Raw genomic sequence first — 23,276 nt, 5'->3', positions numbered from 1 at the left:
TTACTTGCACGAGAAAACGATAAGACAAAAGTTATCATATTGCAACTCATTAATGTGTTAACAAATACCCTGCAAGCGAATAATTGAACTCAGTAAGGTGACCTAAATAAAATCGTGGATTTGCAATGTCAAACAGCCTTTCCTGAAAATTTCGAGGCTGACCAAAGATTTATTGTTCTTTAAGTTCTTCCAGTTCTTCATCGCTGCAAGAGATCATGATTTTACTCAATACTAAACGATTTTTACCATTGTATACAAATTTTACAAGTGACTTAAAACTTGTAAATTGCATTTGTAATTTACAAGTCGAATTATCTCAGAAATACAAGTTGGACAATTGTAAAACGTTTATTGAAGTGGATATCTATTGAATTCTACAAGTGTAGTGCTACACCTGTAATTACAAGTCGGACATTTGTAACCTGGACTTGTAACGATGTTAATTAAACTCGTTTTCGCCTGCACTTGTAAAAACAACGGTCCACCTTGTAAATTACAAGTGTAAAAGTTTTATTGAATTGACCCCAGTAAGGAAATATCAGTGAGTTGAAGAATTCTGCATATATTTTGCATTTAAATCAAGTTTATTCTCATGAAAATGAACTTCTTTTACTGAGGAACCTTCGGTGATCTTTTGTAAATGTAAAAGTGCTTGTACGACGAAGCGCAAAGAAAATTAAGTTCTCGTGGGTGCCCGTACAAAGGGAGACACGTGCTGTGTACAGATCATGAATGTAAATGTGGAACAAGCAATAAACCTTGCATAAACAGGATATGCATATTAAGTTGAATACACACATATAAAGTTGTATACATTCACTTCTTTTGTAGCTCGAATGTCCAAAAAGCATACTAAATAATTTGTGTATTCCCTTTCTTCAAGATTCGAACGAGCAGTCGTCATAAGCCGTAGAGTTCGCCCGGGGCTCACCTGTATTCCAATTATAATGTGTAGTAGAATATAAACTTTTTTTTGCACGATTAAAACAAACTTCTGCTTCTTTTATTCCGATCACGTCCAAATAAACGGTTACAACAACAGTGAGAAAACAAAATACACAAGTATATTCCTAAAAAAGAGAGTTTGAATAACAAAAGGAAAAGAAACACCTGGACCATTCATAGATCAAATTAACTATTCCTGTGAAATATTTCAAATTTAAAATAACAACAGCAAACATAATATGCATGATAACAACAGAATAAACATCAGCCTTGCAAATGCTACAAATGTCTGTGACATCTGGCATTATTTTATTTTTCTGTCAGTAAAATCGCTGTCGCTGAATGACTCGAAACCTGCATCAAATTTTGCCTGCAGCCACAACTTAAATGTCTTTTCTTCCACATAAATACGCTTATGGTTCCTCAGCCACGCTTTCTTGTATCCCCTCTGTCCGGCTTCAACCTTTCGTTTCCGCCCTGAGTTAATGCGTTTACCGCCATCTCCGGATCCTCCGCCAGACGCCATTTCGAATTTGTGAATGCAACTTGAAAAAGTCAGGATGACTTTTCCAAGTTCCGATCGGCTACACGAGCAGCGCAGACCGTGACCGTGTCCGTGTCCCTTAGAGTCGCCAGTGTAAATCATACATAACAGAGATTTGATTCTATTACTTACCCATTTCACAGACACACTTATTTTCCTTGTTTTTCTCAGCTACAGCAAGGATGTAGACGACGAAAAGGCAGCATGTCAACAGGAATATTAATGCTAAAAACCTCTTGTAAACTCGCCGCCGAACTAGCCGCCTGGTGCACATCGTCGAGCGTTATTATTGTTATTATTATCGTAAACTATCGTTACAAATATTCGGTGCAGCATAACAAGACTTCCTCCTCCACACGACTTCAGCTACTGTGCAGGCGGTGTGCGCGCTCCGATAGCATTGCATTGTGGTAGTGTTATCGGGCGACGAGGAGAGGTGATGTCAGCAATCACATTGCTGAACACCATCGACTTACCAACCATAACATTGACTGGGACTCTGCGCAATGCCTAACCTACAGCACTGACTATTTTCAACTACTGACTCTGGAAAACTGGTTTACTAACTTAGAACAGACTCCCCTAAACAGATGTCAACAACTACCAGCTCCATACAAACGTCTCATTCACGAAATAAACATCACAAACGACCGAAAAAGAACGACCTAACTTTACCGACAGATCGAAACAGATCAATCACGACCAACTTAGGTCACTTGAGTCTTACAGCCGCTAACATCACGGCAAAACCAACCGATCATTTGACACGAACTAGAATAAGAACATTCTATACTGACAACAATCATTCACTTGACTCTGATGGCGACTTCCGCACAGGTTAATTGTCGAAACGTCAGTCACCACCACCGACAACAGTCCTTCTCAGGACTACACTCACCCGGACGATCAGACTACACCTTCACAGTGTTATTTTCAATATGACTGTAATAGCGGCAGAAATCGGCAGATTTTTACTGAACATTCCGTAAAAGTTAGGGCGTTTCTTCTTCCTTTCACTGTAGGTAAATATAATTTGATACATTCTGAATGTGTAGACGTATTTTTCGTACGTAATTGTCGCGTATTCTATCGTTCTCAAGGACAAACGCAAGCAGTTTTTTTTATGTAATTTGAGACCGGTTTTCGAGGTCAAATTCGTTGTACGTCGTAGTTTGAAGCCCTTCAAAGATTTTATGGCCACTTTAATCCTTCTTCAACAGTTCTGATCAAACGCGCTCCAACGGTACAAATGTTTTGTGCATTTTAAATTTAAGTGTTTGAGACCCTTTCATGGGACGAAAAGGCCCATTGCTGCGTATAGTGTGTTGCGTTACATAGCGTTACTACCGCAAGGACATTTATTGTCTGTACTCAATCGTGTTGTAAATCTACTTTCCTAAGGGAAGGAAAATTAGCTAATCGCGAGTGTTGTGTGGTAAATCTTCTATCTTGATTATTGAATGAAGGACAGTTTCATTAGAGCAATGAAAAGAGTCACTTGATCCATGAAAACAATCTTGCGTGAGGCGACACGCCTGAAAGTGGGAAAGCAAAAGGCAGTCGACCGTTGAAAGGTACCGGTGTTGATAGGCCTGTGCGTCTCCTACCATTTGCTGACGCATTTAAATTTTTTACCCCGAAAGTTTAGCTCTTATTATGATATCTCTTGATGACTTTCTTTCGCGATTTGATAATAAGGGTCAGTTTTGAGGTGTCATTTACCGTGATTCGCGCGCGCAACTTGTTTTGAATATCCTACAACTTCTTACCACATTTTCGTTGAACTTCTTATCGATTGGAAATGGATAAGAGTCCCTTGCGCGACGTTTAGTCATTGCACGTGGAAAATATGGCGGATAACGCATCAGGGAGAAGCGCACAGGCAGTATATTTAACAATTATTCCACGAGCGCGCTTGGATATCAGATGATAGATAGCCAACAAGGCGCGTAGCGCCGAGTTGGCTATAATCATCTCATATCCAACAAGCGCGAGTGGAATAATTGTTTTATTAAAAACGTTAGATTAAATTAAATTTTATTCAATTTTTAGCTCCCTTTTAATTTTAATCTGACACATACGCTTGCCATATTTGTAGATTATGGTATATTGGCGTTACACCATAATGGCTAAGCCAATAAAAAGTCTTGAATCGCATTATCCAATGATCTATTTTTTAATAAATATATCGTATGAGACGTTTTGTTGTGTAGTATCGCTGAGTATTTTTACGAGTTGTGCTGTATTTTGACCAGCCTGTAGGGCGAGTCAAAATACAAATAACGAGTAAAAATACTCAGCGATACTACACAACGAAACGTCTAATAAGTTATTTCTTATCCAACACGCCAAACTGTTATTGCAGTGCGGGCGAATTTCGCGGATGTTTATTTACGGGGAGTGCGTGACTGAAGTATGCGAAGCGGAACGGAATTGGCGCGTTGTTGTGCTGCTCTTTCTATTTTCTTCATTAAATGAAGAAATTTTCTGGTCGTCAAGCTGTTCTTCGTTCGATTCATCCAATGAACTTGGATCTATATTTTCCAGCCATTCTGAGGGCCTGATTACATGAGCCGGGCTGGCCCGGTCAGCCGGGCTGATTTCTTTTGTTTTCACGCTTTGGCGAACACCAAAACTAAAGAAATCAGCCCGGCTAACCGGGCCAGCCCGGCTCATGTAATCAGGCCCTGACTCTTCGTCGTCGGAAATATGATTCAAATCGTCCGCCATTTGTTTTCTTTTTTCGTAACTACAATACGCGATGCGAGAAAACCTTTTTAACCGGTACTCTACAATAGACGAGTACAAATACCGCGTGATATTTGTACTCGTCTATGGCGTTATTCGTACTCTTCTAGGTGTAGTTGGATAATAAATGTATCTTATTAGACGTTTTGTTGTGTAGTATCGCTGAGTATTTTTACGAGTTGTGCCTTATTTTGACGAGCCCGTAGGGCGAGTCAAAATACAAATAACGAATAAAAATACACTGCGATACTACACAACAAAACGTTTAATAAGTTATTTATTATCCAACACGCCTAACTGTCATTTCAGTGCGGGCGAATTTCGCGGATATTCATTTACGGGGAGTGCGTGACAGAAGTATGCGAAGCGGAACGGAATTGGCGTGTTGTCGTGTCGCTGTTTCTATTTTCTTCATTAAATGAAGAAATTTTCTGGTCGTCAAGCTGTTTTTCTTCGTTCGATTCATCTAATGAACTTGGATCTATATTTGCCAGCCATTTTGACTCTTCGTCGTCGGAAATATTATTCAAATTGTCCGCCGTATGTTTTTTTTTCGCTTGCGCGTTGCGAGAAAACCTGTTTAGCCGGTGCTCTACAATAGACGAGTACAAATACCGCGTGATATTTGTACTCGTCTATGGCGTTATTTGTACTCGTCTAGTGTAGTTGGATAATAATAAAAGATATTGTGCGGGTACTGAGAGCCTCGGATTCCTTAGGAGCAGCCCAGGATTCTACTAACTCCTCGAACAGGACGAACTCGACATCATCAATGTGCACAACATCGTCAGTAACACAAGCAGTCGCCAGACTTTTTCCTGGGACATACATGTACACCAGAACCACTACAAGCACTTCCCGGCCTGCGAAATCCAGGAAACGTCAAAACGATTCATCTTCCGGCAAAGACTGCAGGTTTTTCCTTTTAGCTGCTACCTAGCCCTGGAATCAAGAAAGTTCCTCGTGGAAAACATAGAGAGAATCTTCACCTTCAGGGCTATGCTGCATCTGCAGTGGAATTAATTCTGTATTGATTGGTCAGAGAGAAAACTTCGAGGTGCCATTGAGACTGTGTTCAAAGATAAATTACACGGCTTACCTTCGCCAATGTGAGCATAAAATACACGATTTCAATACTATTAAGTCTGTAAATAAAGTCAATGAACGTTTATCAAAAGGAGAATTGCGTCAACATGTAAATCTGAATTCGCCCAATAGACCCTTCCACGGTTTTAGCGGCCATATTGGTTGGGGGTCAAACAAAACCTCGTTGCGTAGCAACAAGCCATAGAATCTCTTATGATAACAAGACGCGCATCGCTACCCTCGTTCAAATTTTCGCTTTGTTCAGGAACAAAAATTAGCATTCATCGCTGAAAAAGAGAAGACATTAATAAAGTTGAGTGAATTTTTCTCCTTTTGGCGAAAAACCTTTTCTTCTCTGCGTTTTATGGGAACATTGAGATCGTTTTTCTTTGGACGTGACCTCGCGGCCGAAATAACGCCTGAAGGTCTGAGTACTGCTTTTCCGAATGACTTTTTGTATTTAAGTAACTTAATTGTGCAGAGAAAAAAATTGAAATAAATGTGTTTACGTGCTCTTTAAACCTTTTCGTCCAGACAGGCTAACATACTCTTGAAAAACCAATAACTCGGCAGAGAGAAACCCATGGTCTAATGGGTTTTGGAGATAGGTGTTCTGTCGGCGGCTGTAACAACGATAGAGGAGATCCGAAAAAATGGGTCATCCACTCACATGTACAGAAGTTATCGTTTCACAAGCCCAAGCAATCAATAATTGAAGCGTGGTCTCGACAGGTTCAGAAGGGAAGAAAATATTTCTCAATAGGAAAGTCAAAGGAGAGTGTTGTCGTCTGCTCCAATCATTTTACGAGACGGGAAGCCTTCAGTAAGCAATCCAAGCCTACTTTTTTTTTTACTCCTTTTGAGCATTCAAATACTAAGTCACCCAAAAATCGGCGATTTTTAACACCGGTTGATAATAGTGATATCATCACTGCAAGTGACGAATTGATCAAAAGTGGAGACGATTCCCCAGGGTTAAAACTGTGCACAGCCCCTGCACAAATAACCAGAGATGATGTTCGACTCTATACTGGCATGCAAAGTACAGATGCTTTCAGAACCTTATTTGATTACTTACTCCCGCCATAAATCCTTAAACTTAAAACTACACAATATCGATGGCTAAAAAACATATTCTAATTTCTCAACCGAAAGAAGTGCTTTTTAAAATGCCATTCTCGCATCATGGCGGCCACTAGGTTACCTACAAACAACATATCAATCTGCCCATAAAACGCAGTGATAAAAAGGTACTTCGCCAAAAATACAGCACTTACTTTCAGTAACGCCTTATCTCTGTTCCCACCAGATTTCGAGACGAAAATAAGCGATTTTCCCTTTATAAAGTTATGATATTGAGCGAAGGTACCGACGCGCGTCGAGTAAGTACAAAAGAATATATTGCTCGTTGCTACGCAACGAGGTTTTGTTTGACCCTTAAACAATATGGCCGAAAAAACCGTGGAAGGGTCTATTTGGGGCCAGGTAGGCTTGCTTCAATCAGGTTACTAGTTTGATTGAAAATATTAATGAAAGAGAAAATTATGATTTATATTATGTACACGAAAGTGTTGGATCTTGCATTCTCTTGGAAAAACTGGGTGTTATTTTAAAAATATCAGCTTTTAAAAGTTCGACTCGACAATTTCCATTTTGAGCTCATTTAAAATGTTCCTTTGTTCCTACAAATTGCCATTATAAAGAGCTCCCTTGTAGTACTCGGAGACAGACGTATTCCTTGGCTAAATTTTTTTATCCATAAAATATTTTCTTTTACGCCTTTTAAGGTTTCACTTTGTACGGGGTATTGGTGACATTTTAGTGAGGCCATCCCTTCAAGCAAACCAGGACTGTTCTGCAAAAGTTGTTAAATTGTTTGCAAAACAAGGCCCCATCTATGTTAGAGCTGTGGAAGACATTACATCATGGGGATGGAAAGAGGTGGGTCTAATAATTGTTTTCAATTTGATTGTTGCATTACTGTATGCAGGTATTGTAATCATCATTAAATTGATCTCGTACTTTCTGCTTAAAATAAAAAGGATGAAGAAAGTACCGGGATAGATGATGAAAATCCTGATGTTTCAAGCGCGCGTTGGATATGAGATAATAGATAGCCAACGAGGCGCGTAGCGCCGAGTTGGCTATAATCATCTCATATCCAACAAGCGAGAGTGGAATAACTGTTTTATTAAAAAAACGCCCAAGATATTTGACAAATCTTCTCGACTTTATTTTGTGAGAAGAACTCAGATTTAACAATGTACAGAAATTACATTATGGCATATTGGCTCATATACCATAATGGTTGAGCCAATAAAAAGTCTTGAATTGCATTATCCAATGATCCAGTTTTTAATAAATAATTTTATGCCACCGTGTGTAGTTTTTTAATAAATCATCATCATCATCATCATCATACAGGTACACGTAATATAACGAGAGCATGTCATTGATTTATCAGAATAATAATGTTTCTTAAAATTAAATTTGTCACAGTCATTGATTATTATGCAGTTCACATTGATATTGTACCCTGCTTGTAATAAAACACAATAGAAGATTAAATGTTTCTCAGAATTGTATTCAAGCAGAGGTAATCCAGAGCAAGTGTAGTGAACATAGAGGTTGAAATGTGGTGGGAATTAATTTATTCCATATTTATTGTTATGTATTGTGTTCCCAGTACATTGTCTGGCTTTAACTAAATATAAATAATATGCTATCTCATAGTGTCACTGTTCAAGGTGTAACACAAAATAGGTCTTCAATGACTGTTCCTTAATATACTTCACTTCAATTGTACAACTGTGTTATTTTTGGTATACATCACACAGTCTTAATACAGTCAGTGATTATTGTGAAAGGTTTTGTTGACATTTGCCAATAAAGAATTTACTAGTAATACTTCTCTGAGTTGCAGCATTACTGTAGTTGTGAAACCAAGTGGGTTATCTTTCATTAAAGGTTTTTTTCCTCCTTCATTACAGGCAGATTCAACAGAAAACCAGCTGAATCTGATTGATGTTTCTGATAGGTTGGTAAAACTGACATAAAAAAGATTGGCTTTGTTACAGAATCAGTACCAGTACTTAAATTTAAAAGGTGTCTGATGAGTTATAACTTTTTTTCTTTCATCAGTGGTGATGAAGTCAAGCCCTATAGAATATTTAGTATTCAGAATGAAAATACTAATCCCTTGGCAGGCTTTTCCAATCCAGGACCATCATCTGACCCCACAGAGGGTGAAAAGCTAATCCAGTTGACAGAAATGTATCCTTCCCACAGTCAACATGAGTTGCTTAGAGGCATTAGCAGTTCGCAACACAGTTACTATGACAGCCCTTGCACTATCTACAGCGACCACAAATGAGTCTTCTGACACAGAAAGCGATCTCATGTAGCCCACCTTTCTTCCAAGAAAGTCTGAAGTACTCACCCTACGTGACATACTCAACAAACTTCAGAGTAGTTTTGGCAGGGACAAGGAAAAAGTTAAGTTTGACGAAGATGATGTACTCAATGATGCCCTTGCCTACTACAAGGAAGGAAATTTTGATGCCAAGAAGAGATTAGGTGTTATTTACAAGAGGCAACCCTGAGCAGCAGATACAGGTGGAGTCACTTGGCAATTTTACACCCAGCTGCTTGAAGTGATTTCACAGCTGCTCTTTCATGGTGACACCTTTAAAATTCCTATCTACAATTCTAACATGGTGGTCTCAGCTATCATGAAACTTGTGGGTACCATTATAGTCCTCATTATCCTTCAAGGAGGGCCTGGATTGCCGGTATTCAGTCGTTCTGTTTACCGTTACTGGTAACCTAGATGATTCTGTTCAGAAAACTTCTGTAGATAACTGCAGTATTCCCGCTAAGCACTTCATAGACAAGGTGGGTACATTGTTCACTCTAAAACTAGTTGTTGTAACAAGGATTTCAGGGGCATATAGTTTGAGTTTTTCAAGGGAGGGGGGGTTGACACCATCCAGGCTTCTTATCAGATTTTCATGTGGATATCCATGCACACTGCCTTTCTCTAAAAGTTCTATTTTTTCTTATGAACCTTATCTATTGTTTGGGTTTGCATGTTTTCACCATCTCAATCATAAGGTTTTTAAAAGGGTTTGTGGGCAAACCAGATCCTCCCGTTCCTTGTGCAGCTACACCCCTGGATTGGGACACCTTGTTCCTTGTTCTCTCTGATGACCAGTGTTTCTTAGTTTTAGTGTTATTTAGTACTATAACCACAACTTGAATAGGCACAGAAAGCTGTGTCAAATACATGCTGTGCTCTTTGCCCCATTTGATATCTTACTTGTGGAGAGTACTGTTTTTGTTCAGTTAATGGTAACTTAAGTTTATGTCAAAGCCATAAAATACTGTAGATTAAGATAGAGGTAAAAGAGTATAGAAGGTTTAGTGTACTGTGTTTAACACCTCATACATTTTGATAAAAGGATACAACTTGAAGTACTGCTTGAACCTCCACAGTTTTTAAAGGCATCTGATGTTTCAACTTTGGATTGACAATTTTCTGTCAGAGTGTGGTTTAACTGTTGCATTGAATGTAAGTTTACTCACTTCAAGTTATTAGGAACCTTAAGGTCGAGCAATTCACTGGGTTTAGCGACCTTTACCACAACGAAAAGTTTAACAATTGGAATCAATAGAGGTGTTTTATAAAAGACTCAAAAGGGAAAACTCTCAATCACATCCTTTTGCTGTTAAAACTTATTTTCCAAGAACTCCAACAGTCAAAATACTTTGAGGTTATAACAAAACTAGGATAATAGTTACACGTCTGATAATTGTTTTAATATTAATAGTCTGTATCATTTATTTCTTTTTCAGGATTCAAACAAGACAGTGGTCTTGCAGGGCATAATAGTGCATGATGTCCTCACAGGGGCACCCTAAAATACTTCTTGATCATCTGCGAGATGGCCTTGCAGTGCTGTCCTTTGGTGAAAAGATGAAACAATATCCTGACCTTTTCCAGGAATTATTTGTGCCCCAAGACAAGGAGTTGATTCCTAGTGATGTTATCAGGGTATTACAGTTTCCTAAACCAGCAAGTAGCATGGAAGCCAATATTGAGAGCTATTTAGTAGAATACTTGCAGAATGCATCACTTGAAACATTGAATCAGTTTCTTGTCTTTTCAACTGGTGCACCCTGTTTACCACATTTTGGATTGGGCAAAATTGAAATAAATTGTGACAATGTCACATCAATTTTTGCTTCAACTTGCCTGAAAAGTGTAACCTTTCCTCAAGTTTTTCCTGACAAAATGACCTTTCAAGTTCCCTTGAAGCAGTAGTATCCGCTACAACCAAGTCCTTCAACTGTGTGTAGGATCTTGACTTGTTGAAGTTCAGATTATGTCCTTTTTCATGTTTCTGTTTTAATACTTATACTGTATTTTCTGAATTACAACCTGGGACCATATTCAGGAAGCGATTCTGTGTTAGGGTTGACATTAATTTTCTGTTATGAATGAAAGCAAAGGATATGATCCCACAGTAACAAAAGAGAGCTTTGTGAATCTCAGCATAAATGCAGGGCTTCAATGTAAAATGGTACATGCAAAATAACACCCACGGGCATAATACCTTCAGTTTATGTAATACCTTTTGCTTAATAAACAGCTGGTAAAGTTTGAGTTAATTACTGGGCTGTACATTCAAGGAAGTATGGTCATTTGCATTTTACATTGGCCATACTACATCATTCCTGGCATCAGTAAAGCAGTTGTCACTACAGGTAAATGGGGTTTCTTCCAAACAACTATGGGACTTAAATCTTTTTATGTAGTCACATTGAATGACCATTTGCAGCTATCAGAATACTTTGATCAAAACTAATTTTATTTCAACTAATGCCTCAAAAACAGGTACAAGTACTCTCTCTTTATTGTACCAGGTCCATATGTTCTTTGCTGTTGCCAACCACCAGACACCTTGAAAAAGTTCACAAACTATTTTCACTGGCTCCTATTTCTAGGAATGGTCTCCTTTGACTAACAGTATTTCCACCGTAGTGACAGAATTTGTTAGCAGGTTTTTATTGTTATCTAGTTCATTTTTGTGCAGGCAATGTGCTAATGGTTTCAACAGAAAAAGTAGTAGTATTTGCCTTAATAAACAAGCATACAATAAATTTTATGTCGTAATTATATCTTCATCCCAAATCTTTTGGTCACAGCTCAAGTTCCATGTTTAACTGAACTGCATTAAGGCAAAATCACAAAAAATTCCAAAAAACCTCATTCCACTACTATCTACCTTTCAGCCAACACCATTTCTCATTTGTCCATAGACAACAATATCTTTCTAACCTTGCTGTAACGAGTTAACAAAATTTTAAATGAGAGCCAATGTTTGACAGTATAAGTGTACACCACTGCTTTGATCATGACTGGAAAGGTCCACAAGCTGTACCAGCGTTTCTTGTTGAGTAGGAGAAAGTATTCTAGCTGACCGAGGAACTTGGACATCGTTATTTGTTTGTAACTCAGGCATTGTTGCATCATCATCAATCCCATAACCCTCTAGAATGCCTACTAAATAATTTTAATCACCTTGAGCTATAGACTATTCTACAGCCCTTCAAACATCAACTGCATGGGTGTCTGGCATCTCTGTGAACCTTTGGTAGATACACATAATGAAGGGCATAGAGGTGTATCTCATTAACTGGATCCAACAAGCCAGAGTTTTCTAAATGAGTGAATATGTTTCTATATGGCACAACAATGTACCTCACAACATCAGCCGAAAGACGTTCAATGCGTTGGTTATGTACAGACAGACCTGTTAGTACATGATTTCCCTCTACACCATGAACATCTAACATCAACGTTAACCTAGCCACATCAATGTTTTCTGTATCATGATCACAACGTATACGTGTGGGAAGACCAAAGGTATTTACTGCCTTATTAAACAACCTCAGAACAGTATCACCTCTATTATTGGTATTACACTGGAGAAACACCACTACGCTTGAAAAACCATCTATGGCTCCGTGTATCACAAATCTCCATCTTATCAGGTTGTGGTGACCATCAAGACGCCTAAAATAAATTACAACATAACACAATTGTTATGGAATGGAATATGTACAATGTGCATTTAAATTAAAAGTTAAATAAGGTAATTCTGATAGACCTCGCCAACTAGCAGAACTTAGAAAAGGAGACTACATGTACAAACTCTCCTGACTCTGAATTCTTAATGTACAATCGCTCCAAGATGTATTTAAAAAGTTATGACGAATTCTATAGTGCTTGTAGCAAGCGCATTTCACTAAGAAACCTTTTTCAGTCAACAATAACTCTTGGAAATTATCCTAACTGGCAAGTAGAATTCTAAAATATTATGATTAACCTCATATTGGATGCTTTGTGTGTGATAAATGGATTGATGGATCAGGCAGATGGACCAGGCCGGTGTAAAAGGCAGGTCACAGGTCACATATAGAGGTCACCATCCTAGAAATAAATAAACAAGCCAAAAAGTGTCTCCTCACCCACATGGCCTGTACGCGTGACCTGTGTTTCATACCTGCCAGTAATGGACCATGAGATGATAAAGAGAATATTTTGCAAAAATACAGTTACTGTAGTCTTTCCCTAAAAGTAATTTGGATATATCAACAAAGTTGAAATGGTAAATTGGCCAACGTAACGATTACAAAAGCTGACGTTTCAAGCGTTAGCCCTTCGTCGGAGCGAATAGAGGAATTGTGGGTTAGGTGTGCTTTTAAAGGCAGCCGCTGTTCTGAATGCTGTAGATTGAAAAATGCTAAGACAGAAGTTAGTGGTCGTAGCAATCAAAATACAAATGAATAAAGGCTGATAGTTTCTAAAGAAACTGTTTGGGGCTGCGTCGGTGGGGGTAAAGAAATAATTTGGATATATCAACAAAGTTGAAATGGTAAATTAGCCACCCTAAGGATTACAAAAGCTGGAGCGAATAGATAAATTGTGGGTTGTGTGTGCTTTTCAGTAAAGGCAGCCGTTGTTCTGAATGCTGTGGATTGAAAAATACTAAGACAAAAGTTAGTGGTCGCAGCAATCAAAATACACCGAAACGAATAAAGGCTGATAGTTTCTGAAGAAACTGTTTGGGGCTGCGTCGGTGGGGGTAACGAAATAATTTGGATATATCAACAAAGTTGAAATGGTAAATTGGCCACCGTAAGGATTACAAAAGCTGGAGCGAATAGAGGAATTGTGGGTTGAGTGTGCTTTTAAAGGCAGCCGTTGTTCTGAATGCTGTGGATTGAAAAATGCTAAGACAAAAGTTAGTGGTCGCAGCAATCAAAATACAAATGAGTAAAGGCTGATAGTTTCTAAAGAAACTGTTTGGGGCTGCGTCGATGGGGGTAACGAAATAATTTGGATATATCAACAAAGTTGAAATGGTAAATTGGCCACCGTAACGATTACAAATGCTGGAGCGAATAGAGGAATTGTGGGTTGTGTGTGCTTTTAAAGGCAGCCGTTGTTCTGAATGCTGTGGATTGAAAAATACTAAGAGAAAAGGTAGTGGTCGCAGCAATCAAAGTACAAATGAATAAAGGCTGATAGTTTCTAAAGAAACTGTTTGGGACTGCGTCGATGGGGGTAACAAAATAATTTGGATATATCAACAGAGTTGAAATGGTAAATTGGCCAACCTAACGATTACAAAAGCTGACGTTTCGAGCGTTAGCCTTTCGACGGAGCGAATAGAGGAATTGTGGGTTGTGTGTGCTTTTAAAAGCAGCCGCTGTTCTGAATGCTGTGGATTGAAAAATGCTAAGACAAAAGTTAGTGGTCGCAGCAATCAAAATACAAATGAATAAAGGCTGATAGTTTCTAAAGAAACTGTTTGGGGCTGTGTCGGTGGTGATAACGAAATAATTTGGATATATCAACAAAGTTGAAATGGTAAATTGGCCACCGTAACGATTACAAATGCTGGAGCGAATAGAGGAATTTGGGGTTGTGTGTGCTCCTAAAGGCAGGCGCTCAGTTCTGAATGCTGGGGATTGAAAAATACTAAGAGAAAAGTTAGTGGTCGCAGCAATCAAAATACAAATGAATAAAGGCTGATAGTTTCTAAAGAAACTGTTTGGAGCTGCGTCGGTGGGGGTAACGAAATAATTTGGATATATCAACAGAGTTGAAATGGTAAATTGGCGAACGTAACGATTACAAAAGCTGACGTTTCGAGCGTTAGCCCTTCGTCGGAGCAAATAGAGGAATTGTGGGTTGTGTGTGCTTTTAAAGGCAGCCGCTGTTCTGAATGCTGTGGATTGAAGAATGCTAAGACATAAGTTAGTGGTCACAGCAATCAAAATACAAATGAATAAAGGCTGATAGTTTCTAAAGAAACTGTTTGGGGCTGCGTCGGTGGGGGTAACGAAATAATTTGGATATATCAACAGAGTTGAAATGGTAAATTGGCGAACGTAACGATTACAAAAGCTGACGTTTCGAGCGTTAGCCCTTCGTCGGAGCGAATAGAAGAATTGTGGGTTGTGTGTGCTTTTAAAGGCAGCCGCTGTTCTGAATGCTGTGGATTGAAAAATGCTAAGACAAAAGTTAGTGGTCGCAGCAATCAAAATACGAATGAATAAAGGCTGATAGCTTTTAAAGAAACTGTCTGGGGCTGTGTCGGTGGGGGTAACGAAATAATTTGGATATATCAACAAAGTTGAAATGGAATGAAAATGCACCCAGGGGAGCAATGGAAACGCACCCAGGATAGAAGTTGTATAAACGTAACGAGAAGTGATGTGTTTGCCATATCAGTCCAATATATTTTCATGCAAGTTCAGCAAAGGAAGAGCGAAGTTGTAGACGCGACAAAAAAGCTGTAAGTGGGAAACACGAAGTTGTATTTAAAAAGCACAAGTCGTGTATAAATTCACACAAGTGTTTTTCTCCGCAATGGCGGGTCACAGGGGGGAAATTCAACCACTTCAAGAAAGCCATGACTGCACGCGCGTAAATTAATAGTGATTTTCACGTGTGTTTGATACCACCAATCCTCTTCTGACACGTCACTCGCCTTTTGCGCCTCTCTGTCAGGTTAATGAATGAATCAATCTAAGGTCGTTTGTCGAAATTTCTTCTTTTCTTGTGCGTTAAGGCCTATATTATAAATGAATTTTTTTATATGATAAACAAAATAATACACAAGGTTACTTTTAGATATTGAATGTCCATGTCGTGTTCAACTCGATTTGAAGGCTCGAAGACAAATTCCATATCTACGCGAGTCCATATGTTATTCTCTGTCTCAGTGAAAAGCCAATTCATTTATTTAAGTTCTCTTCAGCCAAGTGTAGAACATGAGACCTCGAAATCTAAACGGTTCAAATTTCCAAGCTCATTGCAAACGATTACGACTTTCAGTTTCTGAATATTGCGACTTGCTATCAATTTACTTTTTCTTCTTAAAGAGAGAAAAGCGTTATGATTTGATATATTTTGATATATTTGTTTAACAGTGAGTTCCTATTAATGATCAAGATGCATCTCGCACACCACAAAGTTTTAATTTGATAAAAGTTCTTTTTGATATTCGCACAACCATGAAAATGAAATGGCAAAATATGGGATCCTTCATTTGATGAAGAATTTTCATATATGTCGAATGTAATTTTGTGTGGTGTCATCCATTTCCAATTTACTTGTATTTAAGCTCGATTGGAATTTTCCAGGTACAATCTCGATTTCTACAAAAATCGATCGTTTGCAACTTACCATTTTACTGTTTACAGTGATCTCATAGCAGTTCACAGATGGAAAGATATCTATGAAGTAAAAGGGAAACATTTGTTTCTCCTGAAAGCTTCACTTTCTTTGTGAAAATATTCTTGCGCTGAAGAATTCGAATGCTAAGAGAGCTATGTGTTCCCTCAAGGTGTAAAAGATGCTTAATTAAACTTGAAGTCGAATTGAGATGAAATTAACTCGAAAAAGAGCTTGGAAAGAATCGAAAACTTAGGAAGGAGGAATTTCCTGAAAATTTCTGTGCGAGATAAACCTTTACTAGATCAAATTACTCTCTAGTAGTAGACTATCACAATTGAAATATATCTTACTGCAAGATAATTGAAATGCATCATAATCACAGCAAGTTTTAATCACTGTACAAACTGAAAATCTGCTTTCATGTCAAACTCGGGATAGGATGATATGTCATAATCACAGTTTAATACAAACTTTTGTACAGTTAAATTGAATTGACTATTTTCTCCCAGAAAGAACAGATAATAATCACCCCAATTACAAAGTAAAATCGCTAAAGAAATAGGAAATGATCAACTGGCTTATTATGTACGTATTCGATATCCTGCAGAGAACATATATCTAAGTGCCAAGCTGTTTTCTAAATTCTAAGCTTAACCTCAAAACGTGCGATTAAAACTCTTGGACAGTGCACAAAACGGGAACGCATGGATTACCACTGGTTTTTTTTTTTCGGTGTATCAGTTTTGTTTACTAGGATGTTTTTTACGTATATGTGCACGATCCTTCGCAGTAAAGCACTATTTAAGCAGTAGTGAAAATCAGACCTGAAAAAAATTCAGGCCTGTACGGGATTCGAACCACTGACCTCTGCGATACTAGTGCAGCGCTCTACCAATTGAGCTAACAAGCCAACTGGGAGCAAGGCCATCAATTTAATTCGACATAAACCCGTAAGATGATAAATCGAACAACAAACATATGAAATACATATATATGAACTGCGGTTATGAAACGTATATGTGCACGATCCTTCGCAGTAAAGCATTATTTAAGCGATAGTGAAAATCAGACCTGAAAAAAATTCAGGCCTGTACGGGATTCGAACCACTGACCTCTGCGATACTAGTGCAGCGCTCTACCAATTGAGCTAACAAGCCAACTGGGAGCAAGGCCATCAATTTAATTCGACATAAACCCGTAAGATGATAAATCAAACAACAAACATATGAAATACATATATATGAATTTCATATATATGTATTTCATATGTTTGTTGTTATGAAATACATATATATGAATTTCATATATATGTATTTCATATGTTTGTTGTTTGATTTATCATCTTACGGGTTTATGTCGAATTAAATTGATGGCCTTGCTCCCAGTTGGCTTGTTAGCTCAATTGGTAGAGCGCTGCACTAGTATCGCAGAGGTGAGTGGTTCGAATCCCGTACAGGCCTGAATTTTTTTCAGGTCTGATTTTCACTATTGATTAAATAGTGCTTTACTGCGAAGGATCGTGCACATATACGTTTCATAACCGCAGTTCATATATATGTATTTCATATGTTTGTTGTTTGATTTATCATCTTACGGTTTTATGTCGAATTAAATTAATGGCATTGCTCCCAGTTGGCTTGTTAGCTCAATTGGTAGAGCGCTGCACTATTATCGCAGAGGTCAGTGGTTCGAATCCCGTACAGGCCTGAATTTTTTTCAGGTCTGATTTTCACTATCGCTTAAATAGTGCTTTACTGCGAAGGATCGTGCACATATACGTTTCATAACCGCAGTTCATATATATGTATTTCATATGTTTGTTGTTTGATTTATCATCTTACGGGTTTATGTCGAATTAAATTGATGGCCTTGCTCCCAGTTGGCTTGTTAGCTCAATTGGTAGAGCGCTGCACTAGTTTCGCAGAGGTCAGTGGTTCGAATCCCGTACAGGCCTGAATTTTTTTCAGGTCTGATTTTCACTATTGCTTAAATAGTGCTTTGCTGCGAAGGATCGTGCACATATACGTTTCATAACCGCAGTTCATATATATGTATTTCATATGTTTGTTGTTTGATTTATCATCTTACGGGTTTATGTCGAATTAAATTGATGGCCTTGCTCCCAGTTGGCTTGTTAGCTCAATTGGTAGAGCGCTGCACTAGTATCGCAGAGGTCAGTGGTTCGAATCCCGTACATGTGCAGGCCTGAAGTTTTTTTTTTTTTTCAGGTCTGATTTTCACTATTGCTTAAATAGTGCTTTACTGCGAAGGATCGTGCACATATACGTTTCATAACCGCAGTTCATATATATGTATTTCATAGGATGTTTTTGAAACCATTGACTGACCTTATTTTCTAATAGGACATAAAAGATAATGTCATACCCTATAGGTTTTTTGGGGCGGCCACATAAAAGAAGGATCAGTGATGACGGTAGCGAGTGATTTGCATGTGCTAAGATCTATTATTTGTATTTGCGTTCTTCAGCGTAAGGCTTTAACACCAAAGCAACTGCATGAAGCCTTCAAATGAAGGAATATATTTCGTTGAACATCAATCAGATCTTTTAATAGCGGACCGACTTGAAACCACTGTAAACAGCTAATAGGTAAGTTGTAACAATATCGATTTCTGGTATAATTTGAGATTATTCCTTGAAATTAAAGATAAGCTTAAACACAAATTTATTTGAAATGGGTTGAACCAATTTCCCAAATTATTGCTATCTTAATGTTTTTAATTTCTTCACTAAAATATGAGTCGGAGTAAACAGAGGGCGTCCTTAAGTAAATTAGAAAAAATCGATGGGGAAATGAAAGTTTTCCTTCATGAAAATAAATGCTCAGACACAATTTCAAAATATCTCAAGAATGATCGGCTCTTTTAATTCGACCTAAGCGTACTCGAGTCTGGTGGTGTTTGTGTCGGTGAGAAGTGCCCTCTTAAACAACCCAGGTTAAACGTGAACAGGCCATTTCTATATATATGCCATAATCGCTAACAGTTTAACACAAAATTTTTTGGGGTTAAATGGACTTTTTTCTCCCAGAAAGAACAGATAACAATCACTCTACTTACAAAGTAAGACCGCCATCGAAATAGGAAATTATCAACTGCTTACAATATTTTAAATGAACGGCTTATGCTAAAATATTATTTCCAACATTTAAATAAACACACATATTAGGACATTTTTTGCTAGTTGCCCATTTTGTCTGTTGACACCAGTAACTTTATCTTAATGAATACCCCATATTTTGCTTCTGATTTTCCTGGATGTTGTGAGTATAAAAAAACCTGTTATAACAGGTGTTATTTTGGCAGCAATTATCATCATAACACTTTGCTGTGCCCAAGATTATGGCAATTAGATCATTAACAGGAAGTCACTATTAAATAGTGTATGGCAAAATGTATCAAATCATAAGGTATTTCCGAATTAAGATTCAGAGAAAATTGTCAAAACAGGTTTGATTGTTTAGTATTTCAAGTACTTTTTATCAAGAAATTCAAACTGAAGTTAAACGTGCAGACGGATTCCAAATGTGAAAAACTTTTTGTTAAGTTTATCGTAGTTATTACTTGTTTTAAACGCTTTAGTCAGTACCTGTTGTTATCCTAGACTCTTAAAGTTATCATTCTTTATTTACTAACATTCAAGACGGAAAGAGCCCTAATTCTGAAATGAAAGGGTCGAGAAAGCCAACAAGGTGTATAAAGTAGTATTAATAGGTTTCATTGAAACAGTTCAGCAGAGAAAAAAAAATGAAGGCCATCGCACAGCTGTTCCTTCTCCTGGTTATCTCCACCCTTGTCACTGGAAAAAACCTTCCATGGACAGCTAATGATTCTGGGCGTCCTGTGGATGATGATTTTGATCAAGATGAATTCGAAAACGATCCTGCTAATGGAGCCGGGGGGGAGTGGGATACTCCAAATGACGCGGAGAACGATTCTGGCAGCACCTAAAGAGGTCAGACTTATTGAATGACTCACTTTTTGTTGTTGTTCTCTTTTTTATCGGTCTGCCGGCTTTTAGAATTTGGAACATCGAAATAATCGTGGTAAACTCGTGGATATACAATTATCTCACTAAAAGATAACGATTCTTTGATTCTAAGAAACCGCGGAACCCAGCCGTTAAAGGTTAAAGTCTTGCTTAGGATTATTTGTAGGAATAAAGTTTTCAACTCTAATAAGTTATTAATTTTGTGTTACTTTCCAGGAAAAGCAACAAGCCCAGGATTTCGAGGATTTGTAGTATTCGAAGATTTTTTGCATCTGCAGGAAATACTTATAGAGAACACACTGAAGGGAGAATTTGTTAATATGTTCCTAAACTATACGATTCAGAATAAATGGGAAAAAATTCAACTCTGATGGTTCATTGTTTTATTCTCTGACATTTAATCTTTGATGATAAAAATTGCGATATTATCCTATCATTTTCATATCAATTTATTCTTCACTGCCCAGTAAGAAGGAAAGTCCATCCTTGCAGCTTCCCTCGACCTGCAATAAAACAATCAATGCAAGAGCATTCAAAATTTTTCCTCCAGTAAGTTGTCCTATTTTCACCTTACAATTTTTCAAAAGGAGGAGTTCTGTCTTCAAGGAGTCATTAACTTAAACCCGGCCGCGCATGGCTAATATTACTGAAACAATAGCAGCAAATTAAACACAACAGAAACAACGACAAAGGCACTGAATTTGACAAATAAAACCTACCAAAACGTATGAAGCAGGTTCCCTAACTGCAGGTGCCGCATGTTTTAGGGCACCAGTAGTTTTTGATGTGATCCTAATTGCATCCGTCTGTCTAATAACGGCAATTTGAATCCAAGTCAACACAATCCTTCGAAATTAAGTGCTCTTCATTGTAACTTACTCATTCAATTTGAAACTATAGAAAATGTCCACGTTGAAGTACATGAAGCTTCTCCTAAAATTCAATTTCTCCCAATTTTTTTTCTCAGCCAGCTAGCAGCTTAATGAGTAAGTCAATTTTGTACTCTTTCATTTTTATTTATTTTTTTTATTAAAGGCATTTTTAACAGTGACCGCTTTTATGCTGTTTTTTTTTTTTTTTATTTCACGGAAGAAAAATGTTTACCACTCACTTGATTTTCCACCACCCACATCACCGCCTAATATAGGTAAAAGAAATAACAATAAGACATTTTCCATAATATTTTACCTCCCAAGTTCTAGGTGCAAAGACCTTCACTCAGATCGAAAATCGAAAATTGTTGAGTGATAATCTAAGAAATTTTATTACAACAATTATTTCTCTCACGCATGGTTCATATTTCAGTTGAATTTAAAGTTTTTTCTCGTTCCTACGTCTTTAAAATCATGTAAATATTTGTACCATGCAAGCATACCAACGTTTAGGTTTTCATTTACGTATACCTAATCAAAATGAGCCCTAAAAGTGACTCCAAAGAATCCTCTTTCACAAGAACTTCAAGAAATTTTTGCAGCAAACGATCTCTAAATGATGTTGGGCATTTTGAGGATAGAAGATTGGCAGTCGAGCTGACTTTTCATTACTTACTCATTTTGCCTTTTACCCAGTCTACGTAAGATCCAACTCGTGCGTACACAGAATACGTCATCGTGGGGCAAGCCCTCCTGGTAACCCACGAAGTAACACCACGCAGTACCCATTTTCCGTTCTCCTTGCAAACCAGAGGCCAACCGCTGTCCCCATTGCACACACTGCTTTCGGAAGCACCTGCGCATACCATGGAAGTATGGAATAATTTAAGTAGAGATTTAAGGGAAATCACGAGTACTAAGGTCTTTAAGAGACGTTTAATTAATGAACTGATTTGTAACATGAACGATTTTTGATAATAATTGTTGTTTACATATAGTAATTAAGTAATATATAAGTAATATGAAAGTATATAGTTATTAAGTTATTTATATAGCTATATATAGTTATTTAGTATTCTTATCTCTTAGTTTTTAGGGTTTGTTTCTTGTATTTTGTCCATTGCTTTCTTTGTAATTAGGTTTTTTGTTTCTTGCACCAGTTCATTAGCCGTTATCTGTAATTACGTAATCATTAGCACTTCGATCCTATTTAATGCTCTTTTTTTATTTCAAAAGTTGTAAATAACTGAAGAAGGTCTCTGACCGAAACGTTTTTTATTAAAAATTTTTTATATTTTTTTACGTCAGAAGTTGTCCATCTTCGCAATTTTTTAAATTTTCTACGTTATTAAGTTATTTATTCAGTTTTACTATTTTTAATATTGATGCTGAAAAGCCCTTTTCAGGGATGCTTATTAAAGTGTATGTATGTATATATGGAGCTTTCATGAAAGTAGTAACTGTTCTTCTTTTAACAAGTGTTGTGATCGACAATAGGCAAAGAGGTCTGTTGCAGTCGGTAGGCCGCTTGATTAGATTGACCGCTTATTCGGCCCCATCCTAGACAAAGAGACCAAATTATCGAAAAGTTTTCCAGTGTAAAACTTTCGTTTGCGGATGAGGGCTATTGAACTCGGAAAATGAATAATGCAGGAGCTGATCATGCGAAATTTTCATGCGCTGGTCAGCGCGACTTACCAAAAATTTAACAAGAACGGAAGGAAGGAGTGACAGAGTGATGGAGCGAGACATTTAGTGATGGACGAAAAGTCGGAAATGGCTTTCAGCCATTCTCCTATTTAAAAATGAGCAGTTGACGGCCTCCGCGATTTACCAGAAGTCCAGCAATGAGCGCCGATTTGAGCTCGTGATCCTTGAACTGGCATGCACACCTTACCAACCATAGGACCAAGTTTTACCTTGGAGCTCAGCTTCAGGACTGTGATGTGATGTTGCAGGTGGGTTAGTAGGTGTGCTCGAAAAATAGCATATCATGCTTATAGCAGTGCTCATATTTTTAAAAAATTATGCCAAAATTATGCTACTTTCTGAAAATTATGCTCTCTGTCACCGAAATTATGCTACTTACATTTTACACTGATTTTAAGGAAGAAAAAGATTATCAGTGGCTTAACTCTATCAATTTTGACTTTAATGAACATTCACATAGTCCACCTTCCAGTCTTACAGTCTTTAGCATCGCAAATACGCATGTGCGCACCTCGAAAAGCCAAATGCTTATTTCAACAAATTATACAAATGATACATTCTCTAGGGATTAAAGCTCTCGGTACGGCACTGCAAGTGCTTGAAGTGGT

General features: G+C 37.7%; 1 protein-coding gene, 2 long non-coding RNA genes, 1 other non-coding gene and 1 pseudogene across 5 annotated transcripts in view; 3 read left to right on the top strand and 2 right to left on the bottom strand.

Annotated features, from left to right (window-relative positions):
- Positions 1 to 1,783, bottom strand: part of LOC111325529 (alpha-1,6-mannosyl-glycoprotein 4-beta-N-acetylglucosaminyltransferase) — a 35,406-nt gene extending 33,623 nt beyond the window's left edge. For both annotated transcript variants that reach the window (XM_088727304.1, XM_088727305.1), the window contains exon 1: positions 1,622 to 1,783. In XM_088727304.1, the coding sequence (XP_088583430.1) occupies positions 1,622 to 1,763 (142 nt within the window). In that variant the 5' untranslated portion in view covers positions 1,764 to 1,783. The remainder of the gene's footprint in view (positions 1 to 1,621) is intronic.
- Positions 1,784 to 8,160: 6,377 nt separating this feature from the next.
- LOC148727490 (uncharacterized) lies at positions 8,161 to 11,503 on the top strand. The gene is made up of 4 exons (XR_015990164.1): positions 8,161 to 8,360; positions 8,465 to 9,217; positions 9,818 to 9,893; positions 10,178 to 11,503. It is a non-coding gene; the product is annotated as an uncharacterized LOC148727490 (long non-coding RNA).
- Positions 11,504 to 17,710: 6,207 nt separating this feature from the next.
- Positions 17,711 to 17,783, top strand: Trnan-auu (transfer RNA asparagine (anticodon AUU)). Its single transcript has one exon. It is a non-coding gene; the product is annotated as a tRNA-Asn (tRNA).
- A 744-nt stretch (positions 17,784 to 18,527) lies between these two features.
- Positions 18,528 to 20,451, top strand: LOC111335628 (uncharacterized). The gene is made up of 3 exons (XR_002695370.2): positions 18,528 to 18,685; positions 19,825 to 20,050; positions 20,303 to 20,451. It is a non-coding gene; the product is annotated as an uncharacterized LOC111335628 (long non-coding RNA).
- Positions 20,452 to 20,481: 30 nt separating this feature from the next.
- Positions 20,482 to 23,276, bottom strand: part of LOC111335614 (chymotrypsinogen A-like) — a 4,778-nt pseudogene continuing 1,983 nt past the window's right edge.

Source organism: Stylophora pistillata, chromosome 7, assembly GCF_964205215.1.
Source record: "Stylophora pistillata chromosome 7, jaStyPist1.2, whole genome shotgun sequence".
Taxonomy (NCBI): Eukaryota; Metazoa; Cnidaria; class Anthozoa; order Scleractinia; family Pocilloporidae; genus Stylophora; species Stylophora pistillata.
This window is presented reverse-complemented; position numbering and strand designations above follow the sequence as displayed.